This window comes from Pelodiscus sinensis, chromosome 1 (assembly GCF_052426305.1).
Source record: "Pelodiscus sinensis isolate ZL-2025 chromosome 1, ASM5242630v1, whole genome shotgun sequence".
Taxonomy (NCBI): domain Eukaryota; kingdom Metazoa; phylum Chordata; order Testudines; family Trionychidae; genus Pelodiscus; species Pelodiscus sinensis.
Genome location: NC_143052.1, coordinates 120412159 through 120428800, shown reverse-complemented (window position 1 = coordinate 120428800; position 16642 = coordinate 120412159). Strand labels below are relative to the sequence as shown.

At 40.8% G+C, this 16642-nt stretch overlaps 1 protein-coding gene across 2 annotated transcripts; it reads left to right on the top strand.

Annotated features, from left to right (window-relative positions):
* Positions 1 to 9659: 9659 nt before the first annotated feature.
* Positions 9660 to 16642, top strand: SPX (spexin hormone). Of its 2 annotated transcripts, XM_006127660.5 has the most exons (6): positions 9660 to 9777; positions 10783 to 10863; positions 10995 to 11052; positions 13860 to 13922; positions 14918 to 15001; positions 16112 to 16642. In XM_006127660.5, exons 1-6 carry the CDS (start codon positions 9772 to 9774, stop codon positions 16168 to 16170), a joined length of 351 nt encoding a protein of 116 aa, XP_006127722.3. In that variant the 5' UTR covers positions 9660 to 9771; the 3' UTR covers positions 16171 to 16642. The 2 variants fall into 2 exon arrangements, with proteins under 2 accessions (XP_006127722.3, XP_089625876.1); XM_089769750.1 differs by lacking the exon at positions 9660 to 9777 and having other exon boundaries at positions 10647 to 10863.

Sequence of the window (16642 nt, the reverse complement as noted above, 5' to 3'; positions counted from 1 at the left end):
CATTTTAAGAGCTAAATACAGCAACCTCATTTGATAGAAATCATCTTCAAAGACACACCTACTATGGTCTGCAATTCACTCTCAGGGGTTAATTTTGATTAAGCTTAATTAGGTTTGTGCCTGTATCAATTTCCCAATGTGTGGCCCTTGCTTTACTTCCAGGTGCTTCATTCCCCTGCTAAATGAAACCATTTGACCTTCTTATTTCCTATAGCATCTAATAACTGCCTTATGCAGCCCTCAGTTTTGGAAATATGAAAAGAACAAAATAACCCATTGCAGCCTGTGGTCCTCTGATCCTGGGGCAGTTCTGTATCCTCTGAGGAGTTACTCTGGTCCGAAGGACCTTAGGCAGAGCTTGTAATTTGAGATCTGCACAACTCATCCAGAGTTTGTACCTTTCCACCAGGTGACTCTTGTTGGGGGCTGTTTCAAGGAGGCCAAAGACTCAATGAGCATGGAGACTGCTTGGGAACTCCTCCTGCATTTTGAGATGAGCCCTCCAAGGCAAAGGTTACAGCTCATTGGTTGGGCAGTACAGGGGAAATGTGATCTGCTGCTTTCCGTACCCTAGCTGCTCTGTGGGCAGAAGGTTCCACTGCCTTTCAGGAGCAGTAAATGGACAAGCATAACATGAACCATGAACATAGCGGGATGTCAGTTGTTTGCACTATGACTGAGCTGAAAGGAAGTACTTTATTACAGGGGTTCCCAAACTCTTTTCCCTGAGACCCACCTGCAGTAGGCACTAAGGCCCACTGTTAACATGGAGTTATCCAGATGTACTCCTCCTGGGAACCCAGCCTATGAGAGAGAATGTAGGCCTGAACTACTACTTCTATACAGCAGTGCATGCTGATAAACTGCATTTTTCTAATACATTATAGAAATGTTTCAAAACAAAAACTTGCAAGTCAGTTCAACACAACTCAATATTCTGATCTGGGTTAAACTAACCCAAAATGAATATTTCATTTCAGCTTTTCCCATGGAAAATCAATATTCTTTGGCAAAACTGAAATTGTCCTGGGGAAAAACTTTGCTTTTGTAGAAACTACATTTTCCATTGGAAAATCATTCAGAAGGAAAATGCCTGACCCATCTCTATTTGCTCTTCATAACCCAGGAATGTCTTAGGGTATGTTTACATGGCAATAAGAGAGCCAGGGCAGGGTCACAGCTGGCCCAGGTTAGCTGATTTAGGCTCATGAGTCTTAGGCTGTGGAGGTATCAAGTAGCAGCATAGACATTCAAGCTCAGGCTAGAGCCAGAGCTTTAAGGCTACGTCTACACTACAGCACTGTTTTGGGATACCGGAATATCCTGAAATAGCTATCCCGCATCTTCACAGCAAGCCTGATATTTCTAAATATAATGGCTCACTATTCTGACATCCTTGTAAACCCCATTCCATGAGGAGGAAGGGATGTTTTGGAATAGTGGGTTATTTTGAAATTTGGTGCTGTGTAGACAATGCCAAAGTACAAAATAAGATATTTCAAAATGAGAGACAATTTGTGCAGCTCACATTGCGTCTCTTATTTGGAGCTACGGTGCCGTGTAGACATACCCTGAGAGCCCATGAAGGAGTGGTTCTCAGGGCCTGGGCTCCACTGTGAACCCACATGGCAACACTGCTCTTTTTAGGTCCATAGTCAGGGGACCTAGTAGCCTCACCAGGCCACTGAGCAAGGAAGGAGTGAGGCCTCAGGCAGAAAGGGTGGAGCAGGAGCAGCCAGCCCTCAGCATCACTCTGTGGCATGCCCCTTCCCAGTCCTCAGCGCTACCTGGAGTGTACTGTGTGGCACTCTGGTAGTGAATTAAAGGACTCTGGACAGCAGTGTTGGTGGCCAGGAACTCCAGGCCCTTATGAATCACCAGGTACTGGAGTAGTTGCCCTCTTTGCCCGACCATCCGTGGACCTGCCTTTTGCCAAAGCCTTATGCGCCCATGTAACTTGATCTCACCCCTGAGACTCGGTGCTGCGGGTTTTTTATTGAAGTGGAGACATCTCTTTTGTGGCCATGCATTTGAGGACATGCCCCAAATCACTGAAAGATTCTTCTTTTCTATTATCTACAGTTGTTGAAGGCTGCTCAGTTGAATTGCCATGAGAGTGGGGGTTACGGTTGCTGGTTTTTTGGGGTTTTTTTTGCATTTCAAAGGCTGTTACATTACATATTCCCCTTGGATGGCTACCATGTGTCAAGTATCAGAGGGGTAGCCATGTTAGTCTGAATCTGCAAAAGTGGCGAGGAGTCCTGTGGCAGCTTATAGACTAACTGAAGTGTAGGAGCATAAGCTTTTGTGGGCAAAGACCCACTTCATCAGATGCATGTAGTGGAAATTTCCTTGATTGGATCCACCTCGTCATCTCCAGCCTGATCCTGGCCTGCATATTTATACCTGCTTCTGGAAATTTCCACTACATGCATCTGACGAAGTGGGTCTTTGCCCACGAAAGCTTATGCTCCTACACTTCAGTTAGTCTATAAGGTGCCACAGGACTCCTCGCCGCTTTTACCATGTGTCAGTCCTTCAGACACCTCCTGGGCCCTGCCTTGCAACAGCAAGCAAAGAAAATCTAGCAGCCCCTACAGGTCTGAGGTCTGATGGGTTCCCATAATGACTCAGATATGTAGCTAAATGATGGGGTGTTTTACTAGGGCTGGCAACAAGGAGATAGTTACAATTACTCTAGGTACAGTGGCTTAACTAGCTGCAATTTAAGGTAATATAGCAGCAGTGTATTTGGGCCCTTGGGGGAAGAACTCTGCTGGCGTTTTAGGGTTCCGCGGGGCTAATGCCTGTATGCCTCTCTGGTTTGGTCTCTTCTAGAACCCAATAGGAGCCAGTGGGTGTTGAACCAGGATCAGTCTGTGAGGTGTCTCATTGGGGCCCCAACAGGTTTTCTGTACTGCCCTGACCCAGTTACAATAGCCACCCGTTACAAACTTATCCGGCTTTTACTGCAGCCTACTCTGCACACTGGCCCCCAGCAGCCTTCCTGCCATTCAGCTTCCTTGCTGCTTCCAGTTTCCACTTGGCCAAAGTTTTTCCAGAGTGAGCTTATTCCTAGGGCAGAGATTTTCCTCATAGAACTTCTTCCTTCTATCCCTATGGACTCGAGAGAGGGGCGGTGCCTGCTTGTTCCTCTGGGAGGTCAAAGGTCAGAAGGGAGGGGCTTGATGGGAATGGTAGTTTTTTGCTTACCCAATGGATCATATTTGTAATGAGGTAAATGCTCTGGAAAGTGGATCACAAACCTGAGTAGAAAGGCTGTGCTACAAGGACAATTTTCAGGAAAAAGGGAATCCTTGAGTGCTTTAATTACATTGCTGTCCCTTGGAATGTCTGGCACACCTGGCCTCAGCAGACCTTTGGAACCATTTTACTGTAATTCCTTTACAGCGCAACACTGTGTCTTGCTTATTCACCAAGGGGCAGGTTGTACAGTGACTGTAAATACAGCAATCAAAGAACACTGTTTTACCAACCAGTTCATGATCCCTCCCTCCTCCCATCTCCCTCCCCTTTGCAATTGGACTGGATTCCAAATCCTCTGAAATTAAGGGTCTTTCTGTTAACTTCAGTGGGTTTTGGGTCAGGACCTTTGTTAGAAGCAATATTGTTCCACTGTCTACACTTCAATTAGCATTAAAACAAATTTATCTGACCAGATTTTTAAGACCAGTTGGCTCCAATAGGTAGACCAAGAACTGATTATAGGTGCACAAGGGTCTAGTTTATACCATAGCTCCAACTAAGTTAAAAACTGGTTAGAATTTTGAAGGACATTTCCTGAATGTAGCCTGGGAAAGTCTCTGTAGGCTTGTTAATACTAGAGAGCTAAACCATTTGTACAAGACCAGTTTGCGCAAAAAGGTATAATATACCCACCATCACCATGCTGATTTGGTTTGAGCTTGGCCCTGCAGCCACACTATGACTCAAATAACTATTTCAGCTGCCGACTACCTCTCCCACAAATACCAGCTCAGATGGCATCATTCTGGAAGCTTTTACCAGTCACTGTGGGAGGACTAATGGGATTACTTAAACTATTTTTTTTGTTTTCTTCTGAAAGAAGAAAGAAAAACTCTTGGGAACAAAATGACCAGGCATTAAAATGAGTTTTATTTAACTACACATCTGGTTGCCCAGGGCATTGCTTATGGGTTGATTCTCACCAGACAAAACCAAACAAATGGCATCTACTTTAAGAACAGAATCAACCTTAACAGCTCCCCGCTTCTTTTTCAAATAGCAAATTTTTAATATTTGGAAGGTATAAAAAACTTTTTTAAAAGTTTCTCTTTCACAAGAAATCCTGTAGCTTGCATGAGAAGAAGGAAACACATAGTTTAAAACAGACTATGCGCTTCCTATACTGTAAGAGTAAGTTTCTTAGTAACTTAGGAGCCTAAGTTCAATTTTCAAAAGCAACCTAGGCATTTAAGAGCATAAATCTCATTGAAGGTCAATGGAATTTATGCTACTAAGGCCCAGATCCTCAAAAGGTATTTATTTAGGTACCTAACTACCATATCTGGGCATAAATGTCTGGGTCGCTTTTGAAAATGTAATTAGGTTCCTAAGTCACTTAATATGCTTTTGAAAATTTTACTTAATTTCTATAGCCTGGCCTTTTTTAAACAAAAATGAGTCTAATGAGAAAAAGCTAAATTGTATTATGTTTTGCAGACCTCTCTAACTGATATTTCGCGACATGAAATTTGATTAAGGTTCAGCAGCAATACTCAACTGTCCCATTATCTCTCAGCCCTTCAGTGATTTTAAGAGGTCAGTGTCATTTGCCTTGGTCCCAGTATAGCCCACTGTTTGCAATCAAATGTCACTCAGCACCAAGCCACTTGACCGCATTTCTTCTCTGGCTCCATGGGTGAGACTGTGTGACAAATGGACTACTCAGTCAAGAGGGGTTGGCTGCGTGAGTAACATTTAGCATGGTCAGTATCCATGTAGGTAGTTTCTTGACAAAGGCAAAAATCTTTTCTGCCAGATTCACGTGGGTGGATGCAAAGGTCAAATGACTCTGTGGCCTTAGGTGCTTCTGTCATTGCAGAAGCGTATCTTCTTTACTATGCCTTCTGTGATGTTACGTGCAATTCTTTATCATGCCTGTTTTATCCTGAGCCAATGAATACCACAGAAGCACTTGCATATTTCTTCGGATTTGGTGGTCAGCTAACCTTTTCCAACTTGTAAGTTCTTAAAGCTACATTTTTGTAGCATTCTACTTCTTGCAGAGAGATTTTCCTGCTATTTGGCTTAAACTTTCCCTTCACTAAAAGGAATTAATGTACTCTAGGAATATCACAATATATTCCTTGAGTAGCATACTGACACCTAAATAGAGGGACAGTTATCTCCCTGCTCTTGTATGTGAGGCCTTTATATAAGTTGCACACTGGCTTTTCTGAAGTTTACAGTCACTGCTTATGGTGTACTTGTACCCCCAGGATGGTCAGTACAGCCCTTTTCATAAGCCCAATGGACAAAGGGAAGGATGGTCTTACAGCTAAAGCACTAGACTTGGAATTAAGCACTAGGGCTGTGTCTAGACTGGCAAGTTTTTCCGGAAAATCAGCCGCTTTTCCAGAAAATCTTGCCAGCTGTCTACACTGGCCGCTTGAATTTCCGGAAAAGCACTGACGATCTCATGTAAGATTGTCAGTGCTTTTCTGGATATACTATGCTGCTCCCGTTAGGGCAAAAGTATTTTTCCAAAAGACTTTTGCGCAAAAGGGCCAGTGAAGACAGCACAGTACTGTTTTCTGCAAAAAAGCCCCAATTGCGAAAATGGCGATCGGGGCTTTTTTGCGGAAAAGCGCGTCTAGATTGTCCACGGACGCTTTTCCGCAAAAAGTGCTTTTGTGGAAAAGCATCCTGCCAATCTAGACGCGCTTTTCTGAAAATGCTTTTAACGGAAAACTTTTCCGTTAAAAGCATTTCCGGAAAATCATGCCAGTCTAGATGTAGCCAGGATGTATAAAGTGCTGATACATCAAATAGTCAAAAATCACAAATCAGGGACCCCAGAAATATAAGATTTACCCCAAAATCATGAGTTTCTTTAAATGACACTTTTGGGGTGCTTTTCTTAGCCTTTGAGTTTCTGAAACCAGGGAGCACTCTTCAAATTATCAAGCTTTTCTCCCCAGTCATGAGGACTATAAACTGTTTTAAAAAGAATGAAAACTGAAATTCTCCTGTAATAACATGACACAGGAGCTGAGGGGAGGGGGGAGGGCTAAACCCTAAATCAGCTATGCAACTTGAGCTACACTAATTGTGTAGCTGACTTGTGGCACTGTCTACACAGCAGTTATTTCGAGACAGAGCACTCTTCCCTCTGACTTCCCTTACACCTGGTATAATGAGGGTTACAGGAGTAGGACTGAGAAGTCGTCCAGCTCAACATTATTTCGACATTATGTCGTAATAACTGCTTGTGTGTAGATACAGACTTTATAACACTGCTGTGTAGACATAGCCTGAGGGCACATTTACACAGCAGGGCAAAACTCAAATTAAGCTACGCAACTTCAGCTACATCAATTGCGTAGCTTAAGTCGAAATAGTTTAATTCGGCTTTTGGCGCTGTCTACTCAGCAGGAAGTCGGAGGAAGAGCACTCTCCCTTTGACTTCCCTTACTCCTCATAAAAGTAGGGTTACAGGAATGGGAGTGAGAAGTCCTCCAGCTCGCTACTATTTTGAAATAATGGCTTGCAGTATAGATGCACTTTTTGTTATTTCGGAATAACATCAGTTATTCCAAAATAATGCTGCTGTGTAGACATACCCTGAGAGTTTACAACCAGACAGGGTTGCTCTAGGAAAGAACGGGACAATACTCATCAGCATGATAGTGAGTGGTCACAGCAATAGGCAATGTGGGCCCTGAATTCAGCTTTGTGTCTCAGAACCTTGTGGTTAACTCACAGATAAGTTCCTCCAAGTATCTCAGAACTCAAGTTCAGTCACAGAGTCTTGGGTTTCATCATTTACACTGTCATGTTAGGCAGGTCACTGACCTTTAGAACTTCTTTCTGAACAAGCATATGTTATGTTTCTTCTAATGAGGGGGGTCTTGTTGCCACAGTGTGCTGCTCTCCATCATGCTGACTTAGCATATTGATTACATGCCAAAGCCACTTACTCATTGATGTGAATCTGCTAAGAAATGGCAGGCCTGATGTAAAGCATTTGATGTGGAACTCATCAGTCTGGACTGTCAAAACAACAAGAAAAGACATGTATCATTTTCAAGTGTGATGATCCATAACCCAAGTAAAGGCTATTTTATTTTTCAAAGAGATGTGCATATATTTTCACACACCCAACTATCTGTGCCTAAATTATGTATGTAAGCACCCAGGGTGCACACATATTGTTATGTTTCCCATCTTAAAATATTATTTAGTGTTTCTATGTGCTGTTAAACATATGCCATATTTTGCTGCAGAGGTGGCTGCATTTCTGTGGGCAGTCTAAATATATACTATGTAAAGCATTGTGACGTGAAATATACTAGAAAGAGAAGAAGGGTAGTCTTTAGGTTAAAACACTAAACTAGGATTTATGAGTCTTGGGGTCAGTTCCCAGTTCTGCCCAAAGATGTCTTGTATGAACTTTGGCCATGCATTTCAGATACAATTTTTAAAAAGTCCAAATAATTTAGGATTGCAAGAGCCACTGAAAGACTGTACAGGGCCACTTTTATGCCACATACCTGAATGGCTGCTGCCTAGCTGTAAGTTTCTGTGTGTGTAATTGTTACATGATATGCAAAGCCCCTCTTTAAGACTGGGGGTTGAACATCCAGAGGAATGTCCCTGTTCTGTCATGGACAAGAAGATGTTGAGAGACTGCAAACTTCACCTTTTAGAAGATGCAAGTATAATCCCGGCTGCTGGTGAAGGGTGCATCATGATCTCAACTTTCTAAAGGCTACAAATTCCTAGACTGCTGACGTAGTTCCAACACTACCACCTTGGTTGTGTGAGGTCATAATCTAAGATGCCCCGTGATTTCTTGCATCCACAACACAACTAGAACCCCAACCCTGTACCATTGTTATCCTATCCTGGCTAGCATCTGTCATGAAGTCTGACAGTCACATCCTCGTTTCTATTGGACAGAACAGTATCCCATTTCAACAAAAGCGTGGCTGCTCTCCACCTCCTAGTGGCATTGTGCTTAGATATAATACTGGCATAAATAGCCCTTGAAGGAGCAAACATGGCCAAAGAAGCCCAAAGGTCAGTAAACGTATGGACCTTAACAAAACCTATCTGCACATTGCCCATCCATGTCTCCACAGGAGCACATGCATGTCACAAATTAGGAAGACTCTTTTTGCTTTGGTTGCAGGCCCATTCACCTAATAAATATGCATAGTAACATCCCTATCCATCAGAACAGCACTATTTTTACTACTATCCATTTCTATTTTATTGCTCACCTGTTAGCTCTCTGGCCACTCCCTTTGCAAGACGCCTATTAGGGAAGTCCTGCTCCCATTTTATAGATGAGGAAATGTAGGCACTGAAGTGAAGACGCTTGCCAACCAAGCAGTCAGTGTTGAACTGGGATTAGAACATAAGACTATTTATTCCCTTCTCTAGAAAGATAGGCAGTACAAGGCTGGATCAAACTAGTTCGGTATCTTGTTGCTCTCTATATAAAAGAGTATATTTATATATAGTGGATAAATAACAAATAGATGCATTGACAAATATTTATTCAAATGTTTCAGATTGCAATAGAATTCAATAAGATGCTTATACCCATGACATATCATTCTATTATACCAACTAGTGTTCTTTGTGTAATTTGTAACACACACCTGCCATGCATTTAAGGTTTTTATAACATCAATTAATCTTGTATACAAGGAACTTTAATGTCAGGATTTGACACCAATTCTTCAGATTCCTGTTTTTCATTATCTGGGTTATTCCATAGCTCTAACTGCTCGAGGAGGGTATATTCCATAAACTGAACATCTACTCCAGGCACTCCATGTAGTTGTGACTGTCAAGACTGCAAAGAGAGTACAGTTTAATGTTTTAAAAACTCTACTTGTCCCTTTGGTTTTGTGTGGCATTAACAACATAATAGGCAACAATGCGACAGGGGAAAAAAAACGAACAAGAGACTTTACTCCTGTTACGTTAGCCAGCATTAAAACTGACTACACTGGACATGCTGCTTTTTCTTCAGTCTCTCTTTTCTCATGCATTGACAGATGGTGACTTTTGAGAATAATTTGCTAACTTTTCTGTAGGGTTGCTTTTTAGTGGCCACAATTGATGGGTTATCCAAAGTAAGAGCTCATTATCCTTATTAATATTTGCTTCTGGCTTCTATTATTGATTGCCTTGCATGGCAATGATGTTTTACTGAGAAGCTGGTGGGAGAAGTTTTGACTGTGATGTTGATGCATTCAGAAAGTCTCTTGGCTAATGGGGTGAATCTCCATGTCTGTGTTGTCCGTCCTTCAATCATTTCCCTGACTCCACGCAAATATGCAAGTTCCCCTGAGGAGGCATCAGACCTTCTACTTCTCAATTGTCAGGGATGACAAGAGGTCCCTTTAGACTCCTCCACTCTACTGGAAAAGGGGTGGGGTCTATCACTGGAAAGACTTAAAAAGGGAACCCAAATTGCAAGTAGCTCAAATATCTTAACACACAATCCTAGCTCACCCTATCCAAGACTATTGCTTTACAGGGGAACGAAGAATGAAGGTAAGTCAGAAGCTTTTGATACTTTAAAACTTTTTGGTAAATAGTAGTTTCTCCAGCAGTTTTAGTTGTGTGTATTATTTTAGGAGCAACAGGGGGTGGTTTGTAATTAAAAAAAAAATAGACAACAACTAACAATGTGATAGTGATTTTTAGTATACTGTAAACCAAACATTAAACCATTAATAGCACAATGACTTCTAAAAACAGAAAGGATGAAATAAACATCTGAGTCATAATAGCTGTATGCTATCACTTACTTGTCCCATGAATCAATTCATGAAAAACAAGGCTTGTGTCGTGTATTCAAATTAGAGAGACAGCTTGCTTTACATGGGATTTAAATTCAGTATATTCATTTGCAAATGCTGTGCCAGTGTGCAAAACCCAAGATTTTAATTTTAATACAAATAACATTTGTATTATTAGTCAATATCCTGGTTGATCTAAATCTAACACTAAGTTAAACAATGTGTACTTACTGAGAAAGCAGTGATCCGCTTTATTATTTTTAAAATGCCAAGTCCCCTACTTTGGGATATAGAAACATTTGCCTATCATTTCATTATCAATCAGGGTTGGGTGTACATTTATGATTGATATTATTATCTAATCCCTCTCTCTGGGTTTATAGACCATGTCTGTAATCAGAGAGTGTGAAGAACCAGCATCTTTGTTAAAGAAAGCACACAAGAGTTCTCATGTCAATGGTAATTTACATCCATATGTAAACTTCACATGGCCTGATTTTAATATCCAGCCTCTCCTTAAATTTGATGTGGATTGGCTGAGAGGATGCAGTCCATGGAATACCGGGGCTTTAGAATCATAGAACACTAGAACTGGAAGGGACCTTGAGAGGTCATCGAGTTCAGTCCCATGCCCTCCCGGGGCTTTAGAAACAAAGGGGGGACCAGAATAACATCAGGAGATGAAGCTGAGCAGAGAGGATGCCTGGGGATCCAGAAAGCAATTTTCCATGTCCTTGTGGTTGCTTGTCCTATGCAGGGATTGCGTAGACTGACAGCTTCTGCCATGACCCTGTTCCTTGCAGCTTCTTTCATCTCTTTCTCCTGGAGTGCTCCTCAGGTAAAGTGCTTTATCCAAATGAAGGCATATGCAGTAATAACTCTCACAGGTGGTTGCTGGTAAAGTGGTGGTGCTTGTTGTCAGTGGCACGGCTGTGTTAACATATCACTTTTCTCTCCTTTGGTACAAAGAGTCACTTCCAAAGAAGAAACTGGACTCCACAGGCGATGCTCTATTTAAAGGGTGCACGTAAGTCCCAAACTATTTCCGTTTTAAGGACAATAACTTCACTACCAATGTTTTATTGTTGATCTACTTTATTCAACACAAGCAGAAAACTGAGAAGTGTTAAATATCAGGGGAGGGAAGGGAAGCTGGAAGTGTGTTGACTGACCCCTTTTTACCTTAAACAAATTTCTACTATTTTTTATGAAGGAAAATAATTGTAAATTTGGAACCATTTTTAAAAAATATTTCCAAAGGAACTGTAATTACAATTTGGTTGTTAAATCAGCTGGAAAAATAACTTTCCCCTCTGAAATGGATTTTTAAAAGGCCTTAACATACTTTGGATATATTTAATTACTCCTGGATCTTTATTGTGCTTTATTAAAGCATCTCCAGAAAAAAACCAGGGTAATACTATTTTCTAAGGTAAACCTTTTACTTGTGCTGGGAATTCATACGCCATCAACTTTGGAGGATGGAATTGCAATGAGCTGTGTAAGCCCTGGTCTACACTAGGGAGTTATTTTGAAATAATAACCAAAGCGTCTACACTTACCAAGCCCGGTGTTTTGAAATAACAGGCTGGTTATTTTGAAATCTTTATGCCTGCTGTCCTTGGGGAATAAACTTATTTCAAAATAGTTATTTCGGGAGCTATTATTTCCAATTTATTTATGCCCTAAATCAGGGAGCAGCAATCCATGGATCAGTATGGAACCAAATATGGGTCTTTTGTCATTCCCAAAATTCATGCAACTTTGTAAATTAAAATGTAAAATTGATTCAAAATTTTAAAAACACGTAATTACTCAAGTCAAGATGGTCTTTTTATGTTTATTTCACCTTTAACCAGAGGTGAAAGTAAGGCGGTACACCATGGTAAGAACTGTCTGCTCTTTGTTAAGAGCCAGCTGGGAGACTGTTCTTTTAAAGAGCCGGCTGAGGGTGCACTGTAGGGGACGTGTGCGTGCTCCCAGCTGGGACAGTGAGGGTACGTCTAGACTACAGGTTTTTGTCGACAGAGGCTTTGTTGACAGATACTATCGACAAAGCCTCTGTCGACAAAGAACATCTAGATTACATCCAGTTCTGTCGACAAAGCAAGCCGCTTTATCGACATGAGAGTGTAGATGCAAAGGATAGTGTAGATGCAATAATGCCTTCTGTCAATAGAACTCTGTTGACAAAAGGCGTTATTCTTCGTAGAATCAGGTTTACCAGCGTAGACAGAACTCGGTGGTAGTGTAGATGCAGGTGGACTTTTGTCGACAAAACTCTGTAGTCTAGACACACCCTAAGAGGGGCTGGCAGTGGCAGATGCCTCCATCTGGCCGCAGTGGCCTGGCTTCAGCCCCCATCTGACAGTTGCGGTCTCTCCCCAGCTGCCCTGCTTCTGAGGCAGACCCTGTGGCCCAGCCATGGCAGCCTCTGCAATGCTGCAACATCCTGGCCACAGTGGCACAGGTTGGGCTGCAGCCATGGCCAACAAGACCCCAATTAGGGCCTGGCCCCCCATCTGGCTGCAGCCTCCAGTCCCCAGCCCCGATCCCGGAGCAGGCCCTGTGGTATGGCCCCTGTCTGGCCACAAGAAGATCTGGAGGTGGCAGTAGGAGGGGAGGCCACGATCCGGCTGCAGCAATCCTGGCTCAGCCCCTAATCCAGCCACTGCTGCTCAGGCACAATAGCTCAGCCTTGTCCAGGCAAGGTTATCCAGCTCTAGGGCTCCCCCATATACACTACTTCCCACCCCCAGTGCCCTGCCCTGCCCTGCCTCCTACACCTTCCACACACCCCAACCAACTGCCCTGAGCCCCTCGTACACCTCGCCTTGACTCCTGCACCCCCACATCCACTAACTGCACTCCCAGCAGCAGAAGTTCCATTAAATAAAGTCTGAGAGTACGTTTCATTTATGCTATTAGTAATCATCATGTCCATTATCAATAATATTAAGTTGTGCATTTTCAGCCATGCAAAAAGACATTTTTATACTGGCTCTTTGTTGACCACTTCTTCTGAATTTTGATGTAGTTTGGCTCTTTGGTTTGAAAAGGTTGTCAAGCCCTGCCCTAAATGAATCTATTTTTGTTATTTTAGCATTAAAGGGACAGTGTTTAATAATACAATTTGGATCAAAATTGAGATTTTGTAGTTTAAAGAAAAAAAACTAAGATCCGATGGAATTTTTTTTTTTCATCTTTTTAAAAGCAATTCAGTGTAAACAGCTGGTTTTTTAAAAAACAAAATAAGCATTGTGGATGTGTGTGCTATCCAGACTATACATCAATGAGAATCTAACAGTACAAATTCCTAGCCCCAAACAAACGAACAAAAATACTGTCCCCCCCCAACATTTCATAGTTTACACTCAGAAATGCAAAGAAGAAAACAGCATAAATAATTTAAAAAACTAAATTAAGAGCCAAAATATTTGCTGCTGCAAATGTGAGAAAAATCCACCAAAGCCAAGAATGCTGCCTCCATTTATACTAGTGTCCGGATGTAGAGCAACAAAGACACGTGAAGGAAGAAGCTGGTAAATGTCACCTGCAATTCCTACAGAAAGTTAACAAAACAGTGGAAAACGCTGAAAATCATCAGCTGTTTGGAAGAGAATGTAGCTCAGATAAAGCACAATGTTCTATTATTTAGATTGCGCTGAAATTAATTGATCATTCTCAGGCACTTGGCGATAAATACTACTAGAAGGTTTGTATAGTTGTGTAAACATGATTGTAAAAATTTAAAATTACTACTTTAGGGTCCTCTAGTTATGATTTACATGGACGTGGTGTTTTGTTTTAACACCCTTCCCATTGATTTATTAGAGGGACGTCGCTTCATCTCAGATGAGAGCCAGATGAAGGATCTCTATGACAGACTGCAGCTAGGTAAGCTCACCTGGAAATATTTTTTAAGGAAAAATAACTGTTATAGTCTTTCATCTCCGTAACCCCCACTCCCTCTCAGAAATGATGTGCATCAAAATTGATCTAATGGATGGGAACAGCAGGTGTATAAGAATTGCAGAAAGCTTTAGTTTAACAGTAAACAAAATATTCTCTCATGGGATGAGGAGATAATTCAACGTAAAAAAATTAAACTGGGGGGAAAAGCTACTTTTTAACCTTCTGTTTTGTTTTGCTAACAATCAAAATCAAAGGAGCAGCTTTAAAATGTAAAAATATGGAGTTTGAGAAAATATTCTTTTAGACAATATTTATTGTGCAAACTGAACCTTAAAACTAGATAACAAATGCAAGCAAATAGAGCCTGTCTATAAGGATGCATCTACACAGCACCCAAAACTTGAAATAAGACACGCAATTTGCGCTATGCAAATGGCATAGCTTATTTCGAGTCTATTTTGAAATAGCTTATTTTGTCATTTGGCGCTGTCTACACTGTGCCATATTTCGAAATACAGCGCTATTTCAAGCCATCCCTTACTCCTCTTACAATGACGTTTACAGGGATAGCAAAATAGCGTGTCTGCTATATTTTGAAATAGTGGATACGTTCAAAAGACGCGGGGTAGCTACTTTGGGATATCTCTGGTATCCTGAAATAACTTTGCTGTGTAGACATACCCTAAGGGGACTTTAAAAAGAATTATGTTTGTTTCTTTCTATTTAAGAAAAGTATAAGGTTGTTCTCTCTGAGTGATTTAACGAGCTATTTGGGGGCAGAGAATTGTATGGAAAGTTACTGAAACAGCTTCAAATATATTTTTAAAAGTCTCCCTTTTGTTCTCAAATTGTAAAGCTTAAAAAAAAGCAAGGGCAGAATGTGAAATGCAGAAATTTTGCAGACACAAATTGGCTAACTATGTTTCATTGGTGTAGGTTTAGATTTGAGAAAGTGTGTTGGCTTTGTCTCTCTCCAGAAACACGCAGCCAAAATACACATCCTCTAGCTCTGTCAGAGGCTGCAGCACTATTTCTTAACTCCTTACAGAAAGCACAAGGAGGTAAATGTATAATTTTATTTTACTCTCTGAGTTTCTAAAGGGTCTATGAATACTCCATTCATTAATGCTTTAAAATACATTTGAGAAGATCTCATTTGGCTGATTGTATGCCTTCAAATATATTCCATTAGATGTTGAATAAGAGATTGGAATTTATAGATGAAAACTGATAGAAAAATAAATGTTGACTTATCCTGCTTCACTATTTGCTTTTCTCATTTTGGTTGGTTAATTTAGCTGCCCTAATACTGGACTCACTCCTTGTTTTCTTGATACTTGCTTGTTTCATCTCTGTTGGCCCTTTGCACAAAGATGAATGTCGCCCATCATGGATTTAATTGTGGTGCTCAGCAGACTTGGACAGAAAACTTTGAGAAAAGAGTTTCAAGAAAATTAAAATGGGTCAGATTCTGAAACCTTTTAAATGGAAACACTTGGACACTTCACAATTTTATGCAGCATTGTTTTTTTCCATATTTCAATCAGCTCTACCACCCATTATTCGTGTGAGAGCCTTCCATTGTACTGCTAAGTGACCCAAATCTAAACATAAATCATATATTTTTCTTCTATACCTCCAGATTCTATACCTTCTGTTTGTTCTTATTTATTACTTAACTCTATGATTATGTTAGCTCCTGTGTGAAGAGTCTGGTTTCTGTTTTTATGAACGCCGCATACAGAAAAACAATGTTTCAGTGTACTAGTGGATGATAGTCAGGGTCTATAAAATAAAGTGTGCATTTTCAAGATAGATTATTTTTATTTTTGACTAAAGGTTAAGGAACATCCCAAAGAAAGACCAAATACACTACTGTCTCCTAGAGGTGTTGTAGTTCTTCATTGTCTTTAAAATCATCGATCGGCACATAATACATAGCCCTGCTGGTCCTTAGCAGGAAGGTGAACTTGTCTTTAAAAGTCGAGTAAGACAAAAAATATAACCATTACTACATATGTCACAAAGCCCTTTGCTTTTCCCAGATAGTTACACATCATAGAGTTATGTCTCAGGTTTCTCTATCACTTTAGTTACTGCACATTCTGTATTTTTTAAACACATCTTGAAGCTCATTTTCCCCCTCATAACTTGTCTTTGTTGTCTTGCAGCTGAAGAAGAAACCAATGAACACCCTGGATACTTAACAGACAATCTATTAAGCTGGTGAAAGATCTCAAGTTGTATCCACATTCCTATCCATCTCTCTTTAACCCATGGTATGTGTAAGCAAAACATTCCAGTTCATCTGACTCCACCTGTGTTCTGAAGAAATAAAGTTTGGACACATTTCTGCATTTTGAATGCAACCTGATTAAAGGTTATTGTTCAGCTACAAAAGCAATTTTTAAATTGATTACCTATCTTAGACCACATTGTGTGCTACCCAAAATTTAAAAACCCCTGGAACATTTTAGCGTACAGGACCCAAACATCATACATGTATTGAATTGTTTTTGATAATTTTTCAAAAATCTTTTAAAAGAAAAATGTTCACCATTTTCCAGCCAACTCTTCATGTAAGCACTTTTAACCTATGACATCTGTTGACTTGTTAAACATCTCATCACTGGTACAGAAATCCATCTGCCATTCTCTTGCATGCTAGTGATATTCCAGTTAAATTAATGAACTATTAGGCT